Source organism: Gopherus evgoodei, chromosome 5 (assembly GCF_007399415.2).
Source record: "Gopherus evgoodei ecotype Sinaloan lineage chromosome 5, rGopEvg1_v1.p, whole genome shotgun sequence".
NCBI classification, from domain to species: Eukaryota; Metazoa; Chordata; order Testudines; family Testudinidae; genus Gopherus; species Gopherus evgoodei.
The window spans coordinates 131128210-131151338 of NC_044326.1; the positions used below are offsets into that span (position 1 = coordinate 131128210).

The 23129-nt window shown below is 43.7% G+C and overlaps 1 protein-coding gene across 3 annotated transcripts in view; it reads left to right on the top strand.

The window, feature by feature from the left end:
• Positions 1-21959, top strand: part of SCARB2 (scavenger receptor class B member 2) — a 34877-nt gene extending 12918 nt beyond the window's left edge. Inside the window, exons 4-13 of one of the 3 annotated variants that reach the window (XM_030565156.1) lie at positions 2018-2206; positions 2972-3063; positions 6443-6562; positions 7577-7755; positions 10165-10283; positions 12514-12587; positions 13772-13823; positions 14776-14934; positions 15065-15140; positions 17671-21959. In XM_030565156.1, coding sequence (XP_030421016.1) covers positions 2018-2206; positions 2972-3063; positions 6443-6562; positions 7577-7755; positions 10165-10283; positions 12514-12587; positions 13772-13823; positions 14776-14934; positions 15065-15094 — 1014 coding nt within the window. In that variant the 3' untranslated portion in view covers positions 15095-15140; positions 17671-21959. The remainder of the gene's footprint in view (positions 1-2017; positions 2207-2971; positions 3064-6442; positions 6563-7576; positions 7756-10164; positions 10284-12513; positions 12588-13771; positions 13824-14775; positions 14935-15064; positions 15141-17670) is intronic. The other 2 variants (XM_030565155.1, XM_030565154.1) reach the window with 2 other exon arrangements.
• The last annotated feature ends 1170 nt before the right edge of the window (positions 21960-23129 follow it).

Genomic DNA, 23129 nt, shown 5'->3' on the forward strand with positions numbered 1-23129 from the left:
AGCTGGGGCTCGAGAGCCAGATTAAAATGTCTGGAGGGCCGGATGCAGCCCCAGGCTGTAGTTTGCCCACCCCTCATCTAGACATGCCCTTTAAGAACTCTCAGTGGCTTTCTGTGGTTAAGAGTACCTCTGCCTGGGGCTAGCTTAATACCAGAACTAGTTCACAACAACCCAGAGTCACAAACTAAAGCGCATACCAACAACACAAAGAAGAAGTTCATACTTAGCTCTGGCATTTTCTCTCACCCCTTAGGGCTCTTCTGGCCTAGTCTGATCTCCTAGCTCTCTCTCACTGGGGCTCTGCCTTCCAGTCCCAAACAGAGTCAGGGTTTCCTGCTCCCTCCCCTGTAGCCTCCTGCACACTGGGCTTTACCCTCCAAGTTCCCTGGTGTCATGATCCTGCAGGAGCCTTTTTTCCCTGCCGTGTCTACTGACATAGCGACAGCTCTTTGGGTTTCCCTTGTACTTTATAGGGAATTGCCTTATTCCCCTCAGTGGGGCTCGTTCCGTAATCAGGGTTGGCTTAGTCCCAGGCTCTCCAAATCGTGGGGCAAGCCACCTTGTTACCCCAACGAAAACTATTTCCATTGATGATCATCAAAATGTACAGCTAGGCAAAGTAAGAAAAACGCTGCATAAGAACGTATTGGAGTTTGATTTAAGGATATTTACATTGTACATTTTGACAGGCGATGTTGCCAGTTTGTGTTTTAGCGGTTATAAAGCTTTAACTTCTTGAATCTCAGTGTCAGCTGTTGTTCAGTAATTATTGTCTGATCACGCTCGTAAGTTCCCACAACTGTGAAAATTTAAATTGATAAAAATTGAAGAAAATGCTTGAAAATAACTGCTGATATTACCTGTCAAAATGATAAAATAAAAATCAAATTCTGCCAAGCCTAACTCTAGCCACCACGGTCCACACAGGGGTCATTCATGTTAGCGCATTTGAATGCAGCTCTTGCAAGCACAGTTTCCCTGACCTGGACAAAACTAAGGTTTCTTTTTTGAGGGCGATGGTACAAAATTTCTATTGTGGACTACCTAGGGAAGTAGGTTCTTGCACTGTTTGACTAACATGATTCCCTGAAAAGAATCCTGCCCTGCCCTGCCCGCCACTGTATGGGAAATCAGGCTAGAAACTTGCTAGTAACAGTCATGTTTCCATTCTGTTGTTGATAGCATGATTTTGATGCCATAAGTAATCATTAGTCCTGCCAGGAGTGCCAGGGCCTGGACTAGATAACCTCTCGAGGTCTCTTCCAATTCTATGATTTGTACCAACCTGTTCTTATGTCAGTTTTGCTCTTTTTTCACATAAGAAACTTGACTTTTAACTATCTGTTTAACTTCACTTCTTATATTGAGCTGTAGAAAGTGCAATGTACCAAAAGTTACAGGAAAAATAAACTCCATTCTGTTCAGCATGTACTGTCTTCACTTAGTAGGTGATGCAGCCAGTCCATGCGTTTTGGAGAAGTGGCTGCCTTTTATAGAATTTAATCCACATTTGGTTTCACAACTCTGAGCCACATCTTTTTTAAAACTAAATTTCAAACACTTCTGAGGTCAATAGGCTACTGTGCTTCAGCAAACCACCTCCGTTTAGCAAAGCATTTTTGCATGTACTTTGGTTTAAAGCCTCAGAGCCACATCATCTTGAAACTAAAATTCAATCACTCTGGCCAATATCGATTCAGCAGGTCACTTACACACGTTTAACTTGATATACATTCTTAAGGATATGCTTAACGTAATGGAATGAAACTTGTATGCTTTACTGAATAGGAATGGATTTAAGCAAGGGCTTAAATGTTTTGCTGAATTGGGGCCTGTGAAAGTAGATATCGATAAGAACATATCAAAAGAATCCCAGTGACCAGTAAATTACCTGTTATCATTCAGTCATAAGGTTGAAAATATGCTTCATGCCTATACATTGTTCTGATAGTATGTGTATAAGTACATTTTATTTTAATACTGTATTAACTTGTCCTTTATTCCTCTCTCGTATCAGACTGCAATGGAATGGACCAAATCAACTTCTCTTCGGCTACCCACAGAGATTCTCCTAATGTTATACCAAGAAAACTTGTTTATGACACACACTGTCCATGAATTACTGTGGGGCTACAAGGACAAATTTTTGTCAGCCCTTCATGTGTTTCATCGTGAGATTGATTCAGAGTTTGGCTTATTTAATAAGGTAACTTGTCTACGATGTCTTGCTTTCCAGAGCTTTAAATTAATAGCATATCATTGACGCAAAGTTGAGCCTGTAATTGCTGGGCCAGTTGTAAAGGGTATGTCAGGGTCACACGCAAGCATTATGGGGAGGTTGTGAGGAAACAACTGGAGATATGACAGTGGGGATAGCTGCCTCTTCAGTTGGAGGACGACATCTGCCTTTTGCAACTCAGTTTCAGAGTCCCTGAGCAGAGCCACATATGCTTTTTTTCCCACCCATGCTTGGTTAGGAGGTTGCAGAGTTTCCTTATTCAGATGTGGACCGTACCACTGTTGCTCATGCTTTAGTCCCCTATAATGCCCTGTTTGTGGGATTAGCCTTGAAAACCACTGGGAAAATTCAGCTGAGATAGAATGTGTCTGCCCACTTACTTAATAGCATTTCATTGTGGGAGTGTACAAATATCTGGGCCCTAGAGAGACTGTACTGACTGCCAGTTTGTTTCTGGTTGCAATTCCGAGTGTTGATTCAGTCTCTAAAGTTCTTTATGGCTTGGGCCATAGATATCTTGGATATTCATCTCTCTCCTTGAAATCATCTGGAATACTTTGGTTGACCGTCCCTCTCTGTCAACAATTAGCTTGCAGCCCCCAGCAGAGTCCAGCGCATGGTAACAGAGTAGCACAACAGTAGACACCTACTACCCTGTTCTCGTGCATCAGCCAGCTGCCCTAGGGAGTGAGTGGCCCAGCACTGTGCAGATGAACTTTTCTGTGTTTCTAGATGAATGGAACAGATGACGGTGAATATGTTGTTCTCAGTGGGAAAATGAACTACCTGAACTTCTCAAAGATCGTGGAGTGGAGAGGAGAAGAGTAAGTTGTCGAATCGGACAGTGTGAAACTTCACACTTCCTTTGAGACCTTTCAGTCAGCAGAGACAGCGCCTTTCATTTCTAATATTTTTACAAAGAAGCCAGTTTAGTGACAGGCTCTCTGTACATCTCAAATCCCACAGCTCACAGGAAGTTAGCCTTGTCCTGCAGAGGACAGAGGCAGGCAGAATGCACCTGGAGGGTGCCGGGGGAGCAACATGACTACTATACCCTTTACATGGGTGCTGCATTCACTCCCTCCACCATTGCCCTCAGGCCACCAGCTGGTGCAGAAAGAGGGCTGCGGTGTGGCCATACCCCCACACAGACACATTGCACCCTCTTTGAGAGAGGTCATTGCTGCTGTCATTTCAGATGCTACAGGGATGGAGGCAGTATAAGTACGTAGGTGGATAGATGGGGAGAGAGAGACACTCCTACAACTTGCAGTTGGTCAGGAGAAGCCCCGGGATTTTGTTTGCTGCCTGCACAAGCAAACCCGCACGCTGGGCAGCCAGAAGTGGGAGGGGTGGATGTTGGAGCCAGTACGGTTTTAGTGAGTGTAACTTCTAGCAAACAGGGCTGTTTCTGTCATGAAAGGAGACTTTAACAGCTAGACCAAGTCCATTCTGTCTGGGCTCTGGTCTTCCCTAGGAGAAAGGTGAGTTTTTAAACATGTGTTAACCTGTCCTGTGTTCAGCTGGCCCATGTTACAGTCCTAGTAAAGAGGGGGCAGTTGTAGTTTTAACCAGGATTAGATGGCCAAGGTACATAGTTAAAACTGCAACTGCCTCATCGTCACTAGAGTTGTAGCAGGGGTTAGTTACACAGATCATCTTGGGTTATGTCTTCACTGCGCAAAATGGTCTTTTTGTACATTGGTGCAGTTGATTTAAAATCCTAGTGGAGACAAGGCTGTATAGTTTTGACTGTGATGTAGCTAGGCCAGGTCAACTGCAGGTGGGGTTCACCCCCACCCCAAGGGCTTTATTACTTGGCTGACATGCATGGGTTTAGTTTGTGATCCTTTTGGTCTTTTTGACTTGACTTGATATCAAAGCTCTACTGAAAAGTTGGGAACTATAACTACAAACTCCATATAGAAACTGACGTATTTCTCTGCGTACTGATTTTATAGAATCAGCTTGAACTTTAAAACTATTGCCAATAATCTGCTACATCATATTCACTGAGTATTTAGCAGTATTGTGGGCTACTGCTTAGTTTTCCCTTTGATTTTATTAAGTATACAATAAATATTAATAAAAAGGGTGGTGGAGCTTGTGTTAATGCATTAAAGCTGAAGATTCGCTCCAAGTGTTTCCTGCTAGTCAGCATCCATCCATGTACTCTTGCAGATTTCTATAGTAAAAATGACATTTATTTTTATTTGGAGTGAATATGCTTGGATCCTGCTTCCATTTGCTGTTTCCCTCCATTACATTTTCTTGTTAGTTGCTGTTTTCTGGTGTCTTTCACACAAAGGGGTAGATTGTGACTTTAGATACAGTAGTGAGCAAGGGGTGGTGCATAAAACTGCCCCACCCAGGAGACGTTATATCTCTGATGAGTCACAGTCATCCCTTACTTCCTTTCTCTTGGGATAGCTCCCCACACCCTGCAGCTGGTCAGCTACTCTGGGTAGCAGGTAGTGGGGAATGCTTTGAGTCTTGCCTTAGAGGCTCCACCCCATGTTTCCAGCAAGTAGCCTTGTCTACTCCTCTGCGTCCGGACCCAAGGTCTGGAGAGCCTATTGTTGGCACCAAGGGGCTACTACCCCTGAATGGATCTTTAATGGCTCTAGTGGAGCAGATTACTGTCATACCAGTGAAAAAGGTCCACAGTAATTATGTTGCATACAGTGCAGTTTGTTTGAGAAGGGATTACACAAGCGGTAAAAGGTTACATTAAGCACATAACTCCTATGTTAGACATTAAGAACTATACTTTAAGAGCGATACATTCCTCTTAGCTAGCCACTCCATCACAAACATACACAAACAGGCCCTGTGCTAGCCTCACATAGTTCCTGCTTGGCAAACAGAGGTGGTGGTTACCAATTCTATGGATGACTTCTTCCCTCCAGGTCTGGTCTCCTCAGCCCTCTGGTTCGTCTTGGATTCTCTCAAGGCCAGGCCTTGGCTGCCTGGAAACCCCTCTGGTCACAGTCCTACTCGAGCCCATGGTACAGAGTTTTGGCTACTCTGTCTAGCAGCTTCTTCAAGCGTCAATTAAGGAATTCCCCAGCAGTAATTTAATTTGTTTGATTTTTATACTCTTTTCCCTCAAAGGGATCACATGTCTTAAAAGCATGCCCAGTGGGCGTGTGTTTACTAATTTTTACCTAGTTATTACTTTCGGAGGAGACTGTAGAGTGGTGCCAACTGAGCATTACCCCATATTCAGTCCCTTATCAATCATTCACTTCAGCCCCTTATGTGATGTCTTTCAACAGGGTCGAGATGCCCCGGTCAGCTCATGCTCCACTCAGGATGTTCTACACGTGTTATTTGCTTTCAAGTGGACTTGTTTGCTGACCTAAAGATCAGTATTGATCATACAGGCAGCATGGAGCCAGGCAGTTTCACCTCTGGCATCTGCCTGATGCTAAGAGAAGGATTCTGCTCCCAGAATCCTCTTTCATAGTTTAGTCATGTCAAGCCATGTTTTCTCACCATTCATTCATTACGGCCACACCAATTCAGCACCATCCCAACGCCTGTATAGAAGCAGAAGGGGGTTTCTACACGCTTGCTTGACATGTGGTCTGGCTCATAAACAAGCCCAAAGTGAATAACCCAAAACACTGAGCTGTTAATTAAAATGTTTGCCAGCAACTTTTTGCTTGGGCAATATACTCAGAACCAGATTCTCAGTTACACTAAAGCCCCAATGTAAAGGGGATTTAAGTGTAATTTATGTGCATTTTAAGCCCCGTATACACTGCCAGAGCTGTTACGCTATGAGTAGGTCTGCACTGCAATCCGAGGTCTGATCACAGCGCAGGTAGACATAGCTACACTAGCTTTAATCTAGCTAGTGCAGCTAAAAATTGCAGTGAAGCCATGATGGCATAGACCCCAGTATGGGTTTTACATGTCCGCCCAGAAACCTGGGTGTGTACTCGCATTCCTAGCCTGCACTGAAGCCTGTGCCACCGTGTCTTAACTGCTATAGCCATGTTAGCTCAATCGGAGCACGTGCAGATACTGTTACCCAGCTATAATCATACTTCTGACTGCAGTGTAGACATACTTTCAGAGTGAATGAGAGTCAGGCCCTCCTGGTCCTTCCCACGCCAACCAAGCAGTAATTAACTCACCATTTGCTCAATAATTCTTTGACTCTTTCATTCCCTCTCTCTGATTCTTTTACTGCAGGTCACTGAACTGGTGGACCACAGAGTCATGTAATATGATTAATGGGACAGATGGAAGTGCTTTCCACCCATTGATAAGCACAGATGAAACAATTTATGTCTTTTCTTCTGATTTCTGCAGGTAAGGAGAGGAATTCCAAACGTAACGTATCAAACTGTTCACCTGGATCCTTCTGAGATTTCAGATGAAATCTTTTCCCCTAGTGTTATGTTTTACAAGCTCTATTCCTTAAATACATTTGTCCTTTATTAATTCACTCTAACAAGTAGGAATGAATTAGCTCTAAAAACCAAGTCACATCTAGTTTAAAAATGAACTATTTGTGATAAAAGTACAATGAAAATTTGAGTTACATCCTGAAATATCTGCTGAATTCCCTCACTCAGCAGGATGAGAGGAGACAGCACAAGCATGCTAAACAGACCTTATTTGAAACTTCTCTTTCCCTCTGTGAAATCCTCTTGCACTTCCTAGTTTGCTAAAGACATTCCAGAATGCATCATTCTGTGACATCACTTCCACCATTCAACACATGCACACATACACAAGTAATGGGATATGGAAAGCCTGGGACTTTTCTCTTTGCCATCCTACCTAGTAGCCTCCTTCCTCCTCGGTTTCTCTGCCATTTGAAAACAAAATTGACATGACTTTTTCTTTTTAAATCAGGAAAATAACCCCCATTAGATAAATCCAGGCAATGTTGGGCGTTCAAGAATTGCCCTCTTTGGGGCCTGCTGGTACTGTCTCCCCCCATCCATTCTTTTCATTGTTGCTTTTGTGGTTTGTGAGATCTGCGGCACAAAAACAACTGCTGCAGCACTGAAAATCGTATGGCTGAAAAGATAATCGTGACGACTTGAGAAACCCTTCTGAGGCCAGGCATCTGTGCCCCAGAGCTCCATTTTTTTTAATAAAAGGGTCATGCAGCACCACAACAAGGTGTATAGGACCTGATCCAAAGTGCATTGAAGTTAGTGGAAGGGCTTCTGCTGATTTGAGTGAGCTTTGGATTAGGTCTGTAGCTGACCGTAAATCCAAATGGGCATACACATGCCACTTTGAAGGCTATACAGCATAGGTTACTAAGTCCTTGTGTCTGTCAATTCAGATTCTTGCTTTTCTTCCCCACAGATCTCTGTATATAACCTTTGATAGCTTTGTGAGTGTGTCTGGAATCCCTGCCTATCGGTTTGTGCCCCCTGAAAAGGTGTTTGCCAATACATCAGTGAACCCAGACAATGCAGGATTCTGTGTGCCAGCAGGAAACTGCCACGGCTCAGGTGTGCTGAACGTCAGCATCTGCAAGCAGGGTATGTAGCCTAGGAGTGTGGGGAATTCTTCTAGGGCAGCACATTTTCACGTTTAACTGAAGCATGTTAGGGCAATTGCCTTGATCCTGTGAGGTCCTGAGCATTCTCAATTCTACATGAAGTCATTGGGAGCCGAGAGAGTCCAGCATCGTGCCGAATCAAGCCCAGTATCACCAGTTGTTATTAAAAGGCTCCAGTAGTGAAGAAAACTGATCTGAAATAGCATTCCTGAATGATGTCATCTTCTCACGCTCTAGTTTACATCATATAAAAACTGGAGTCAGAAGCACATCCTAGGAACCGGACTGTAAAGTTAAAAGCAGTCACAGCCAGCCATGCTCTACGCAGCACAGTCACTTCTTAGTGGGCAAAATTCAGTATGGGGCACCACTTGACCCTGGTGCATAGGCCTCATGCTGGCTGGCTGTACTGGGTGAATTTCCCCTCCATGAAGATGGGGCATATCAATGAGTAGCCTCTGCCCAGGTGACCCCTTGTGGCCTCAAGGCAGCCCTGCCAGCAGCTCCTCTCTTCCAGTTCCCCTCTTGGTTCCTCAATAAACTCAAAAAGAGACTTTTACAAATCCAACAACAGCTTTCCTCAGGGTCTGGTTTATTAACTTACATTTCAAAATTTCAACACAAGAGCCTTCCCGCCACCATTAAACTGGGCACAGCCCCAAACTCCTGTGGTGTTCAGGGTCTTCCCTGCTTTAGCAAGCTACTCCCAGCCTTTCCTAGCTGGAGCTGAGCCTTCAGGCTCTGGCTTCCAGGCCCCAACCTCTCTCCCACTTAGGGGCTCCTGCATTATTAACTTAACACATTCAAAATAGAGTTTTCAGGTCCATCCATTCTCCCAGGCCGTTCCTTGCCTGTTGCCTCACTCACCCAGCTTCAGTTTCTCTGCTAGAGACTAGTCACTCCCAGCTACTTCTGTTCTTGAGAACACCTGCTGCAGGGCCAGGTGTTTCCTGTTCAGGTGTGTCTCCTTACTAATCAGAGCTGGTTGGCCCAGGGCAAGTTCTGCTTCGGTAAATGTCACTTCCCCAGTCAGCGTGTGAAAGTCGCGTTCTGTGCTGTCTTCAGTGCTTTCTGTGTGTGCTTTGTGAAGGTAGCTCTATTGGCATAAAATTTGTAATCACACCTCTTTAGAATGTCCTTAGACCCTATCTGCATTGGGAGTAAAATAGTCCTAGTAGAATAATTTTTAATCAGTGCAATGAGACTGCTCATGTACTTAGTTACACAGGTTCATAAGTGACCAGACTGTAACATGAGTGACACCTCAGAAGTGTAGTGTTGGCTCACAGCATGGATGACATGAAGGGCTAGATCAAAGTGGCCAGCCTGAGCAGGAGCCAGAATTTACCAATGTACATTGCCAAAGAGCCACAGTTATACGTCAGCAGCCCCCCGTCCGCCAACCCCCTCCTGCCCACTGGCAGCCCTGTTGATCAGCACCCTCCTTCCCTCCCCACACCTTCCACCCACTGCAGTCAGCTGTTTTGCAGTGCGCAGGAGGCTCTGGTGGGGAGCAGGAAGGAGCGAGGGTAAGGTGGGGGAATGGTGGCAGGACCTGGGGCAGAGCAGGCAGTTGAGCAGTGAGCACCCCTGGCACATTGGAAAGTTAGCATCTGTAGCTCCAGCCTTGGAGTCCATGCCTATACAAGGAGCCGCATATTAACCTCTGAAGAGCCGCATGTGGCTACGGAGCCACAGGTTGGCCACCCCGGGATAGATCCTCAGCTAGTGTCAATTAATGTAACTCTTTTGGCTTCAGTGGGACTGCCTGTGTGCCCAAGTGCTTTGCTGGATGAGGGCCCAGCCCTCGGGAGAGAACAAACTACATGTGACAGATGTTAGTCACCTTGCTTAATGCACTGCTGGAAGGCTCTCGATAACTGAAGTGATGAGAGTGTAAGAACCTAGATAGTATACACCAGAACTAGGTTGGAATCTGTTGTGTTGATGGACCATAAGAATATAATAAATAACTATAACCAGCTCTTATATAGCACTTTTCATCAGTGGATCTCTTAACACTTCACAAAGAGCTTGTACGGGGAGCTGGGACAGGGAAAGATTAAATGATTTGCCCAAGGTCACCTGGCAGGGCCAGAAATAGAACCGAGGTCTCCTGAGTCCCAGTTCAGTGCCTTATCCACCAGGCCGTGCTGCCTTCTGTAAAGTGATTCCAATGAAGTGAATGGGCTCCAGAAGAAACCAGTTTTCTTCAGTTATTTATTACTGGATTCTGGGAATGTATGTTAGTGTTACTTTTTACTATTGGAAGTTGTTACATGGTGTGTGCGCGGTATCTTATTTTTGTTCCTGGCCACACTGATAGACTGGATGAATGGGGATCTGATGCATTGTTATCTTTAGAAAACTTAACTGTTTAAAATTCCAGGTGTCCCAATCCTTTTATCGGCCCCACATTTTTACCAAGCAGATGAGACGTATGTTAAGGACATACAGGGCATGCATCCCAGAAAGGAGGATCACGAAACATTTCTGGACATCAATCCTGTAAGTATGCGATTCCCTTTGAAATGGCTTGCAGGGTCTCTGATTCTCCCTCCACTAGATGAAGTGAATAAATGAAGGCAGCCACCTCCGGTTAGCAATCTGCCCTACAGTGACTAGGGGGCATCACACAGTCCTCTTGTCCTGTTGATACCAGACCCTTGAGAGAGAGAACCAAGCTCTACCCAAAAAAGCAATACAGGAGTGCTGATCTGTGCACTTAGAGCGTCGTGTTTGTAGATCCCAGACTTCACCAAAGATACGGGCTTGTAGAATAGACTCCTTAGGCAAGGAAGGAAGGAAGATGCTAAGCCCTGATCCGGCTCTCATTGACTCAGAATTGAGTCCTTAAACCTTATTCCTTTCGGCATCCAGTTTATATGTGATGCCGAATGTAATGGAAAGGCAGCCAGAGGTTTCACAGTGTTTATTCTGGTTTCATCCCTGGTCTGGCAATCTCCTCTCTAAGCGCTGTTCACTAGTCCTCTCCACCTCTTCAGCAGAGCCACACCCCAGCCAGACCTCCTTAGAAAGGCACTTCCCACTCCAAGCCCCAGGACCATTCCCCAAATTCCACAGCTCTCAGTATCAGAAAGGATCAGTTTGCTGTTCTCGCTATCTCAAGCTTTCCCATCAACCCACCCACGCTGGGTACCCTCCTCAAGGACAGGTTTTGACAGGAAGTTTTCCCTTTGTATGGGACAGGATTTCTTTTTGCCTGAGAAGGGTGGAGATTGTTTCCATGCAGCTGGTGTTTTCCATCATAGCCACTATAGCATTCCAAGAAAACCCCCTCACTCTTCACTTGGCTCTCCTCTTTCTCACTTCCTGGCTCATAGAGCGACGAACATTCCACGGGTTCTAGCTTTCGTCTCACATTCATCCAAGCCATCGCCCAGTTTCCCCTGAGAAAGAGGAAGTGAAATCTTCTCTATCTACCTCAGGGCAAAGAAAATCAGGAGCCTGGAGACCAATCTTACACCTCAAGAGGCTAAATCCATTCATACTGCCCCAGAAGTTCAGGATGGAGGCTCTGCATTCATCCCTGGGTGTCAATAAGCCCAAGTAGTTGCTGGCCTTGGTCAAAGAGCTGTTAGCTGGGTTTGCAGCTCTTTTGCATCCCAGGGGAGTCACAAGGATGACTTGTTGACCACTGAATCTGGCACAGCATTTGTATTATTATGGTACCTATTGATGCGTGGCTTCAAAAATCTACTCTTCCGTAAACCCACGCAACAGAGCAGTGGCCTGGAAGTGAAAATGTGAAGGAGTACAGTGGAGAACAGAACAGTAAACAAACAGAATGAGGGGAAAGAATAAAGGAATGACCAGCATAATGACAGGGGGTAACTAATCTGACTCAGGATGCTGGGAGGTACCATTTCCTTCTGCTTCAGCATGAGCAGCTGCTTTCTGAGCACGAGTGCACATGTTCAGAATCCAAACTCTTGATGTCAGCGGGTTCCTGATTGCCCAATCCCTTCTTACACATTTCTTTCTTAGTGTGTGATTTGCCCCACCCAAAAAATTAAAGCTAAATTTTGCCACCTCTACGCTTAAAAATCTCCTTCCTCCAACACGCCAGACATTGCAGCGTTTATGATGATGATTGATTATTGTTATTGCAACTCACATAAGAATTATTTTGCACAGATCTTCTCAGTGGCAGTGCAGCCAGCTTCATCACTCTGTCTTGGGTTGTAGTAGCAATTTGTTTTATGGTTAAGGCACAAGGACTCTGGATTCAATTCCCAGCTTCACCACAGATGTCCTGTGTGACTTTGGCCCTATCAGTTTAACCTCTCTGTGGCTCAGTCCGCCATCTGTAAAATAGGGGCTAATAGCACTTCCTTTCTCCCACCCTTTGTCTTTCTTATCTGTTTACACTGGGAGAGGGACTGTCCCTTAACTGTGTGTTTGTACTATGCCTTATAGAAGGGTGCCCCAGGCTCAGTTGGAGCTTCTGTATTAATGGGGTCTCTAGAGTCTCTCAGGTTCTATAGTAATGAGAGTCATCTATCTGGATGGATGGATACAAATAAAAATAATCCCCTAGCATGCATCTACCTAATTCTCCTATAAAGAGATAGGAAACCCATACAATTCCATCTTAACTAGTAGATTTGTTGTTTTATCATCTTAAAAGCAACTCCTTCCCACTGTAAAAACTGGGCTGAAATCATATTTTAGAGTAAAAATATGATTTTTTTTTTGGTTTCCCTTTCTTTCACAGCTGACAGGGATAGTTGTACAAGCAGCCAAGAGAATGCAGATCAATGTTCTTGTCAGAAAACTAGATGAATTTATGTAAGTATTCTCCTTTAGCAGTGGGGATTTCAGGATTGCTCGCCTGACTTCGTATTTGACGTGACTTTGTCTGCAGAGTCCTTGGGGAAAATATTATTTGTAGAGATAGTTCAGTCCAATAGGATCTGACCTAGAAAATGGCAGGGTAGTTCCTTCTTCTCGTTTCACATTCACAATAGCAATTTGTCGTTATTTCAACAACTTGAAGACTCAGGTGTGAGCTGTCGCAAGCTACGGTGGCCCTGCTATGTTTTCTGAATATATCTTTCAAACTGCGAAAGCCTAAATGTGAAACACACTATGTGACAAAGAACCTAAACATATTGGTGGCATGATTTCTGTGAAGTCAATAAAATAGATTCACATCGACTGAGGATCTGGCCGACTGTCCTTATGTGAGTTTTATAAGAGACACACGTCACAGGAATGGACGTGTACCCACACACACCCACGATTTCTGCCACAGCAAATGCCAAACACATTCCCAGCTGATGAGGCCAAATTAGTGTCAGAATGGTAGTAGGAGCTAGTTAAAAACTTTACAGGACCCCCATTCACTTTCAGCTTGACACTTCAAAGTTCCCACACAAGTCTGTATGTACAAGGCACTTTAAAATATATATAGAGTGACATCTGCCCAGATCCCTTTGGGGGAGTGGATCCGAAGACAACATTTTCCTCATATTTACTGTACTGTACTTTCTAGTCACTATGAGATCTCTCATTGAAACACTTTCTATCCCAGTATTGCTGGCACCATTAACATAACTCCACTGTAACACCAGGCATCACTTTAGCTGGTGTGTGTCTCTTATAACTGCATATGTATATTTCACAGCTATGTATAGCCTTCAACAACCACTCAGGTTGGTGTTCCCATTCCCTGGCACAAACTTTCCATGAGGTCAGCTATTAATAAGCCTCTCATGGATCTTTTTTCCCCCTCCTCCCCAGGAAACCCCAGTATATTTTATTGCTTTAAAAACAAAGACTACATTCCAGTTTCTATATCTTGATTCTTATCCTAATCTGGGGGAGAGGAAGGTTAAAAGTTTAAATAAAGATAAGAAAGGTTTAGAGTTTTCACATGGGAAAGGTTTCCCCCTTGATTGCTGTGTTCTAATCTGTCTGGGGAAAGCTGAAATCATTGCAGAATCTCAGTGCCTTGTTGTCTTTTTACACAGTGAAACAGGCCGTGTCAGAACATTGGTTTTCCCCGTGGTGCATGTAAACGAGGTAAATATTGTAAATGGTCTCCATTGCAGTGTGTACCTGTCTAGAAAGAAGATACCACTGGGCCTGCAAAAAAGTGGGAAATGTGTCCATGTTTCTCCTAATTTTACCATAGCAGGGGGGTAGGAAATAGTTCTTTGTATAAAATTTCTGGTTGATCGTTGTCCTAGGTCCCAGTCCTGCAAACTCCCCTTCACGTGGGGACTCCTATTGACTTCAGTGATACCTCTCATGGGGAAGAAGTTTGATGGATCAGGCCTTTAGTTTGTCAGAGTTCCAGGGAGGTTTCTTCACTGAAGATAGATCCTGAATTCCTTGGATTTGTGATGCAGTCAGTGTCAAAAGGGGACTTTACAAAGGGGTTTAGGTTATCTCTAGGAAGGAGCTTTATCTCACTGAGGCTCTTCATGCTCTGAACCTGGGAGGGCTTCCAAATTAATGCCCAATCCTGCAAATAGTTAAAGCTGGGAGTAGTGCTTACTGTCTTGAGTCCCATTGACTTCAGTGAGACAGCTCCTGGCAGCAAACATTCCTCTTGGCAACAACAGTGTGCAGGGTCAGACTGCAAGTAAGATCAAGTGAGGTTAGCACGTGAATGGGAGACCTCCAAGGGAAATCTTAGCTATTGCAAGAACTATGCTGGTGATTCGTGAACCAGTCCCTCCGTGGGGTGCTGGAGAGAAAGCACCTTCCCTCTGAAAATCCAACCCTTTTAAGGTGTCCTACAGCTGTGCACACAAAATCATTAGTCACTTTTGAAAATGCAGACCAATTTATCCTTATAGCTTCTAAACTAGAGCTAGCAGTTCTAGTCAGAGGTGAGGCATATCAAACAGTCATCATGGCAGAGGGGATGCTGCTGTTTCCTCTTATGCTTATTCTAAGTAAGAGAGCACAGCATAAAGGTATTGAAATGTATCATTTTTCTCTTCCTCAATGCTCCCTGCTCCTCCAGAGCGTTCTGATTGATGAAGCATCTGCCAAAAAACTGAAGAGCGTTCTGTTTGAAGCCACGGTTGTAACCAGCATCCCCTTCATAATCATGGCATTAGGAATTATTTTGGGGATTTGTTTCATTGTGCTCATATGCAGGCCCCTGGGAACAAAGGAAGAGGTTAGTAGCATCTGAAGTTGACCTTCCTTTCTTGGTGTTTATCTGTGTTTTACTAATCTGTCATTGATTTTACCTTTTGGTTTCCCACAACAATTTTGCTTTTTGTTTTTGTTGCAACTGCTCTTTCCAGGTTAGAGAAGTGTTAATAGACCCAGAGTAAGTGCCCCCAAACAAAGCTATGCAGCCAATTTAAGATACATGGTAAGGTGGGTGAACATACATATTTTGTTTTGTTTCTAATTCCTTTGCTAGCTATAAACACTAGTTGTAAAAAGAAGCCTGTCTAGTGAACTCTGAAGGGTAAGATCCAAAAACCCTACATATTTGATTGACATTTTGAGCCCTGTTCAATTGGACAGTTGCCTTTTAAGGAAAAAAAATTAATTTTCAGGTTCTCTTGTAATACTTCGGACTGGTTCTAGGCCCCGTGTTCTTCCCAAACCAACTGAAAGCCAAATTGGCATCTAAACTAACAGCCCAATTCTGAATACCCAGAAACTACAGACAAATTCAGATTCTTATCCCAGCTTTGCCTCTTGGGCCATTCAACAATACTGTCCCCCTCAGAGAACTGAAAATCACTCCATAATGCACAACCTTAACTCTGACCGTACCATATTTATTCATTCAGTGGCAATTATAATCTTACAACCTGAGCATCTCCAGGTGTCAATATACCTGATACAAAGACAATACAATGTGGATCAGCTCCTCCAAATTACTTCTCAAAAGCACAAACTTATGCTATAAATGCACATTATGACTTAAAAAAAAACCCCACCAATCAGTTGTACAATAAAGTACCAGACACAGATACTAGTATTCCATATGTGTATTCTGATCTGTTATTTTAAAAAATTGGCAGTAAGGTTGTCAATGCTGTCAAAGATTGTGAGCCAAAACTTCACCCTACGTCAGTGGTCTTGTATGGATGCTAAACTAGGGACATCTTCGTGATCCAAGACAGGGTACTCTAGTAGGCTTTTTCCACTCCTAGCTGCTGTTGCTCTAGGACAGTCTTGCTTTTTGTGTATTTTGCTTTCTGAACAGGCTCTTGCAACTGCACGAAAAAGCACATGCAACCTGCATCCTGAATTCCCACCCAAACCATGCGTGTGCTGTTTCTCAGTTTGTGAGGACCTGGGCATGCTTATTAGTTAGGCTTGTGGTGGTTGTTTTGTGGCAAGACCTCAAGAGAGACACCTGTGTGCTCTTTCTGCAGACTTTACTCAAATGTTGATTGCTCCCACTTGGAAACTTTTGCTTCATTCTTGCCCCCTGCTCAGCTTTTTGGCAATGGATGATTGAATGACTCTGGTCCTGGTTCCTTTATGGGAGAGGTGGATCCTGTTTCTCCTGAGCACCTGAGTTTCTTTTTCCTTTCCCTGTCTGGTTGGCAGGCTTAGCCTAAGAACCTAGCAGCAGGCCTGTGGGCTCCAGGCAAGGCCCCAACCCTACCTGCTCTCTCATCCCAGCCCCAGCGAGATCAATCACAGCCACGTTGCTCAGGCTTCCTCACAGAGGCTATGCTTTTTCCTTCAAACTGTGAAATCTGTGATGGCCATGAAAATCATACAGCCCTGGTTATACCCCCTTGTCTTGCACTAGTTCTTTCCCCTCCCTTCTGTTTATGGCCTTAAACTATTTGTCGAATATTATCATACTGCTGACCCCACCCCTCAGTTGTCATTTAGCAAAGCTCAACATAGTTAACTCTTTAAATCTTTCCTCTAAATCTGTCTCTCCAGCCCCGCATCATTTTTGTTGTTCCTTTCTGAACTCCCTCCAGTCTGTCATTCACGTTCTAGGTGCCCAGAAGTGAACACACACATTCCAGAGGTGGTTTCAGCCACATACAGAGGAAATCTCACCTCCTTGCTCTGGGACTCAAAATTTTTGCAGATGGAGCCCAAGATTGGCCTTTCATTTTGCAGCCTTGTTACCCTGCTTTCTGTTGCCCTGAAGTCTCCAGCATTACTGGTTCCCAGGATTCTTCCTCCTGTTGAGTGTGTGTGTGTCAGATTATTTTTCCCAAGATGCATTCTTTTGCATTTTTCCAAGATTTCCTGCCTTTGACTCTGCCCCTCTGTAGGTCCCTTTGAATTATCTCTGTCCCCACTGGTCCAGATAACACCTCCCAGTGTAATCTTGTCAATCTGCTGTTCACTCTCAGCATCATCCTGGAGGATGTTAAATAAGCCCTGCCCTAACACTGATCCCTGTGTCACCCCCCTAAACATCTCCAAGGAATGCAGACAGCATGTGCCTGCTGCACCATTCCCTAGGATGATGCAGCACACTCCCCACTCCGTGGCTGGCCAGCAACACTTGCCCATGCAGAGAAGGGGGGGGGCATGCCCTTTTCTCCTCTCTAGCCCCTTTGGGGCAGCTTTTCCAATGGGAGTCCTATGAGGAACAATCCACGTGCTCACCATAGAGCATATGCTGCGGTTGAGCTGGTCCTGGCATAGGCTGAGCAAAACTGGGGTGGATTCTTGCATCATCCCCCTTGAATAGCTATGCAAAGACCACTCACAATCTGCCCTGCGGTGCTTTTTTAGCTTAATAGTTGTTCCTGTATGGTACAAGGGATGGAATTTGGGCTTGGGGGATGATGATAACCAGGATCACTCTTCTTTGCTTCTTTGAAACTCAGTCTTACATTTGTTGTCCTCCAGCTCCACACTGTCTAACACATTGCAGTTAACTTTTCTGCTTTGCCATTTTGTATTTCAGAGTTCTGAAGAGGAAAGGGCTCCGCTCATCAGGACATCCTAATCTTCATTTTTTTCCCCTTCCCATGTGAGCTTGGTGAATAAACTATGCAAGCTGATCTAATACCGGCCACTACCCGGCATTCAGCGCCATCTAAAAACCCATCATGCTAATTATAATTATTTGTAGTACAGAGATGGAAAAACTAAAATGCTAGTGAATGAGGAAACTGTTCTCAGCTGCTAAGTAAGTTTTAAAACCAGATATTAAAGTGACTTGAGATCCTGCTTTATTAACTAGTGTTTAATATTCCCAGTGATGTTGAAAGCCATAAAAGCTAAGAACCACTATATCAGTGAGAGTATAATACCCTGATTTATGTATTAGAATTACGTGGGGTAAACTTTGTAATGTGGGCTCCAAAGTCCCTTTTGAAAATGGAACTTAGGCATGTTTGAAAATACTATCCTGGGTCTAACTTTGTCTTCTGTGTAGAGTACACTTGGCTTCTTATTAACAGAATGTAAATGGATCGTTTTACTAGTTACCCATCATGCCTTTCACCTCCAAAATTGTTTTGTGACGCTAAGCCAAAATGGTAAGTGAGGCCTATTTAATCACATCTAGTTTTCAGTTAAGAAGCCAAGTACTTCATAGCACATTTTCGTACAGCACCTTGATATGTCCCAGTATTGTTTGAAATCCCATTGTGTGGTATTAATACAATGCCCTGGCAAGTTTTTCATTTTTAATTATTTTTTACACTGGAATACAAAGGGTTGGTTAGCTGAGGGTACAATAGAGCGTTCTCCTTTTTCCTGTGTCAGTGTCTCACAAATATCTATTCTGTAAGCACTGTACAGGCAGACACTGCAAGGGTATTTGTAATTGCATTAAACATTTAGGAAACCTACAGACCTTGTGTATTGCGGAATGTTTGGAACATAAAGGAAAGCAGCATAAATGTTTTTTTTTAAATACTGGTAGTTTAAAATATCATAAGGGTACCTGTTTTCTCTGTGAGGAAGAAGATTCTCACAAACATATTTCCATCAAATAAAGTCAGTGAAAAATGGAGACATACTTTATGACTGACTGAACACTCGTGTAGGATGTTGGCTTATCAATTGTTCAGCAATCCAGACCATTTTGGGCTGTCCCAGTCAGAAAAGTTCTATTATTATTATTTATTATCTGTGTTACTGTAGCACCAAGGAGCCCAAGTCCTGCCAGAGCCCCACTGTGCTGTGGTCTGTAGATTTGTACCTGTTAGAGAAAGCTAGAGATACTGGCATTTCACCAGGCTGACTTCCTCAGCCGACTGGCTCCTCTCCCGTGCAAGTAAAACCAACCAAATAATAATCATCCAAATTCAGGCATCTGCTGCGCTGCCTGGCTGAAGATAAGGGCTCCTGTACATAATGGAAATCCCAACCCATTGTGATCTGCAGGAGTGTTCCCAATGAGTGAGAGACTCAGGCTAGCCAACGACAGCCATTCATCTCAAGGGATTTGCTCTGCAGGAAAGTCTCCATTTAACCTCATGAGAGGAAACTGTCCAGCCTTCATCCGCCCTGTGTTTGGCCAGGGTGAAAATAATGCCATGTGAAAACCCTTTTGGATGAGGGGCTTTGGAACTCTGCCCTACCTTTACCCCGAATGTTGTTCTGCGGGAGGGGAGACTCCTCCTTTGCCACTTATGTAGATTCCAGTTGCAGATACCCTCTTCTCCATCACCCCAGTCCTTGAGTCTCAGGAGCCCTTTATTTCTTTCCTTGGCTGACCTCTGGAATCAACCTGCCAGCTAAGGAAAAGCCCAATAGCTTTGGCCCAGGGTCCCTTTTAAATTCTTCCTTATATTCAGAAAGTGGCAGCTACAGAATGCCCAGTGCTGCTGGTAAAAGGCTACATCCCTCTCAGATTAAGGGCCAGCTTTCCTTAGCTGGGGAAACTGAGTCAGTAACTGCAGAGCGTGTGTTCTGCGAGTGAGCCATTTGCCTTTTGCAGTACATTATGCTAAATCAGAAACTCCAGATCATCTTTCTGTCTCAGTCTTTATGTTGTACAGGTCAGATCATTGTATGAATCTAGCACCATGTGTAAAAGAGCTATCTGTGCACAACAACAGTAACCTACAAATCATCTACAAAACCTCAGGTATTTTCTGAGGAAGTCATTTTGAAAGCATTATTCCTGATAAAACAACAAGGTCTCACAGGGTGAAATTCATCCTAGCGCGGAGGACCAGCAGAGAGACTATGCACTCTTTAAGCCCTGCTGCAAAATACCAGTCCTCATTCCACTGTCCAGACCAAGCAGTCGTGGACTCAGCTGAGAAGTCAGGAACAGGTTTTGTCCCAAGGATCCTCTGCACTGGGGTGAATTTAACCCCAACATATCCATTTTAAAATGTTACATTCTGCTTATTGGGTCAGATCCTCAGCTGATGTAAATCAATGGAGCGCCATCAAAGTCAGTGATATTGTGCCAATTTACACCTATTCAGGATCTGGCTCATTATTCCTGTCCGTTTATTGATTGATTTAGCTGAACTCTTCAAATGTCTGAATGACTGTGTCTAGATGTTTGTGTATATGCTACAGCAGATTAAGCTGCTTCTTGATTTTGTTACTTCATTGCTCCAATGTTTCCATTCTCTATCTTGCCCTGAAGAATTTCCCCCCCAAGGAACATCTGTTTCTTAAATCTCCACTAGACCATAGAGAAGAGGTCTTATCTGTCTAATATAGAGGAAAGATGGTTATTTTAATAATAAATGTTTCCATTTTATTTTTTGCATGCTGCTGCTGTTACGTCCATTCCTGTACAGTTGTCCTGTTTCGCTGCGCCTTCTGATTTCCAATGTGCAGTTGGAAATCTGTTAAATGTCGTGCAAAGTGACTTTCATCAGGTTTTAAGACATGTGCATGTCCGTTAGAGGTGAGCACTGTGGGCAAAATGCAACAGAATCACATTCAGTTGTACTTTATAGACACAGGCTTTTAGTCCATGGAACATCAAATTCTTTCTGGAACTTCTCAGCTACTAACTCACATGTAAGAATTATAGTATAGTCTGTGTTACAAGCGGGATGTTCCAAAACTGTCAGCAGTGGCCTAACGCTGCTCCCACTGTCGTCAATGGGAGCAGGCGTAGGCCATCACCAAATACATTTTAAAATCCCGTATTTTACAGGTATAAATAGATGCATAGATATTAAGCAGTTTGGAGAAGGGTGTGTGCATTTCTATGTAAGGCAAGAGCAAAAATGACTACAGAGTTAAAAGCTAAACTCCATTCAAGCAGGATGCATGATAAAATTTTAGTGTGTTTGTTTTATTTCCTTTTAGTTTTGTGAAACCGGTACATTGCAGTTTGATGCCTCTTAATGGAGCATTCCACCTCTCTCAATCCAGCACATACAAAAAGTCAAATATACCCGTGGGACAGCCATTTTATGGGATGCCAGACCTCCCAACTGTGTTTTATAAAGGGTTATTGATGATCAGTATATTTGATATGCAGGGGCAGTTATCCTTGACAGGCCTGTGCATTGTTTCTTTGTAAAGTGCCCTGGGTACCTTAAAAATCCAGAATCCCATTTGTTCATCTTTCTCAGCTGTTAACTTGTAAAGAAAGCCTACAAAGAATATCATTCTCCTCTGGATGTATGCATGCAACTCACAATAGCAGCTAATTAACACTGAAAGGCAGCACGGTCTAGTGATTAGAGCCCAAGGCTGGTTGTCAGGAGACCAGAGTTGTAATCTGTACAGTTATTAACATTTACCTATATATATACACCATCCAGAGGTGGTGTGAGGATGAATTAATATTTGTAAAGTGCCATGGGCTTGATCCTTCAAAGGACAGTTTACTTCACTGTGAGTGAGACGCTTAGTATCTTGCAGGAGTGCTAACACTGTATGATAGTTCCTTATACCATGACAGTTAATAAGAATTACCTGTTAATAAGAATTACTTGTGCCTGCATCCAGGGAAGATTATCCATCTATAATCCTTCTGTTAAGCTGTTCTGTAAAGCATTGTTTGTTTCACACAGTGGAAGTGATTCCAGGCAGCGTTAGATACTTTTTTAATTATTGAAGACTCACAGGAGATAATTGTCAACTGTTATTTGTTGATGGGTTTTGTATTTGTTTTCCTGAGGCTGACTGTTGAAGAGGAGATATTCATAGCAATGATCAGTATGCTTGCACACTTGATTCACTTTCTGTGACTCTAGCAATTTTTGTTTCCACTATTAATGCAGATCAAGTGTTGCATTAATAAAAGTTAATGTTTCTATACAAAGTGTGATGAACTTGGTATTTTCTTTCACTATACAACTTCTGGGTTTATGTCTGAGTATATCTGGTGCCTTTTGAAAGAAAACAGTTCATAGCCAATATTTTCAAACCTAGCTTTTGGCTCTGGAATCCATATTTAGGCACCTAAAAAGTGACCTTGTTTTCAAAAGTGCTCAGCACCAGCAGCTCCCACTGACATCAATGGGAGTAGTGGACACTCGCCACTTTGAAAAGTCAGGACACTGATTTAGGTGCCTGAATATGGATTTAGGAACCTAACTGTAGGCACCTCAGGGGCGTTGTTGCAGGAGTGCTCAGCATTGGTTTAACTCTGCTCTCATTTTGAAGTCAAAACAGCCCTTAACTCTAATGGGAGAAGAGTCGGGATGGCACTGAAAGAGAAAAGTAAAGCTGCTTGTATCTCAGTGGAATGTGGCTGTGAGACATTTATTACACCCAGAGAGTTGGGATTGTAAAATAAGGATTGTGTAAATTTCCAGGGAGGTGCTGTGATTTAGAATATCGATACCTTTGCTGATAGTTTCTCACTGTCTTGTTCCATAGAGAGGCAGGTTCACAAAGAGCAATACAGTGAGTTGGATGTCTGTAGTTAGCGGGAATCACCAGACACAAGAGCCTAATGTTTAAAAAAGTGTCCACTGATTTTGGGTGCCTCATTATTTGGTACCCAACTTGAGATGCCTGGGGGCACCGTTTCAAAGATACTGAGTCCCCACCATTCCAGCTGACCTCAATGGGGCTGCTGATGCTTGACACCTCTGAAAAATAGGTTGTAAGTGGCTCAAGCTGGGTACCCAAAAATTGAGGGTACTTAAATTAGTGGACACTTATGAAAATGTTGACTTTCATCTGCTCTTTATTAGGTTATGGCTACACACTGGTGATTTGGGATGCTGCTCAGAGGGAAGTGAACCCCACTTCTCCCCCACACCTGTATAGCTGGAGCATATATTCCAGTGAGGCCTAGTATGTGTGTGGAGCAGTGTGTGGGATCTGGGGCTAGAAGACAAATAAGTAATTGCCCTTGCATCATGCCTTTCTTTGAAAAACCACAGTAAATGCCTTCTGAATATAGGACTCCAGAGAAGTTGGTACCATTTTCTGTCCAGAAGTGGGTGAAAAATAACCATTTTGTATGGAGAACTATTT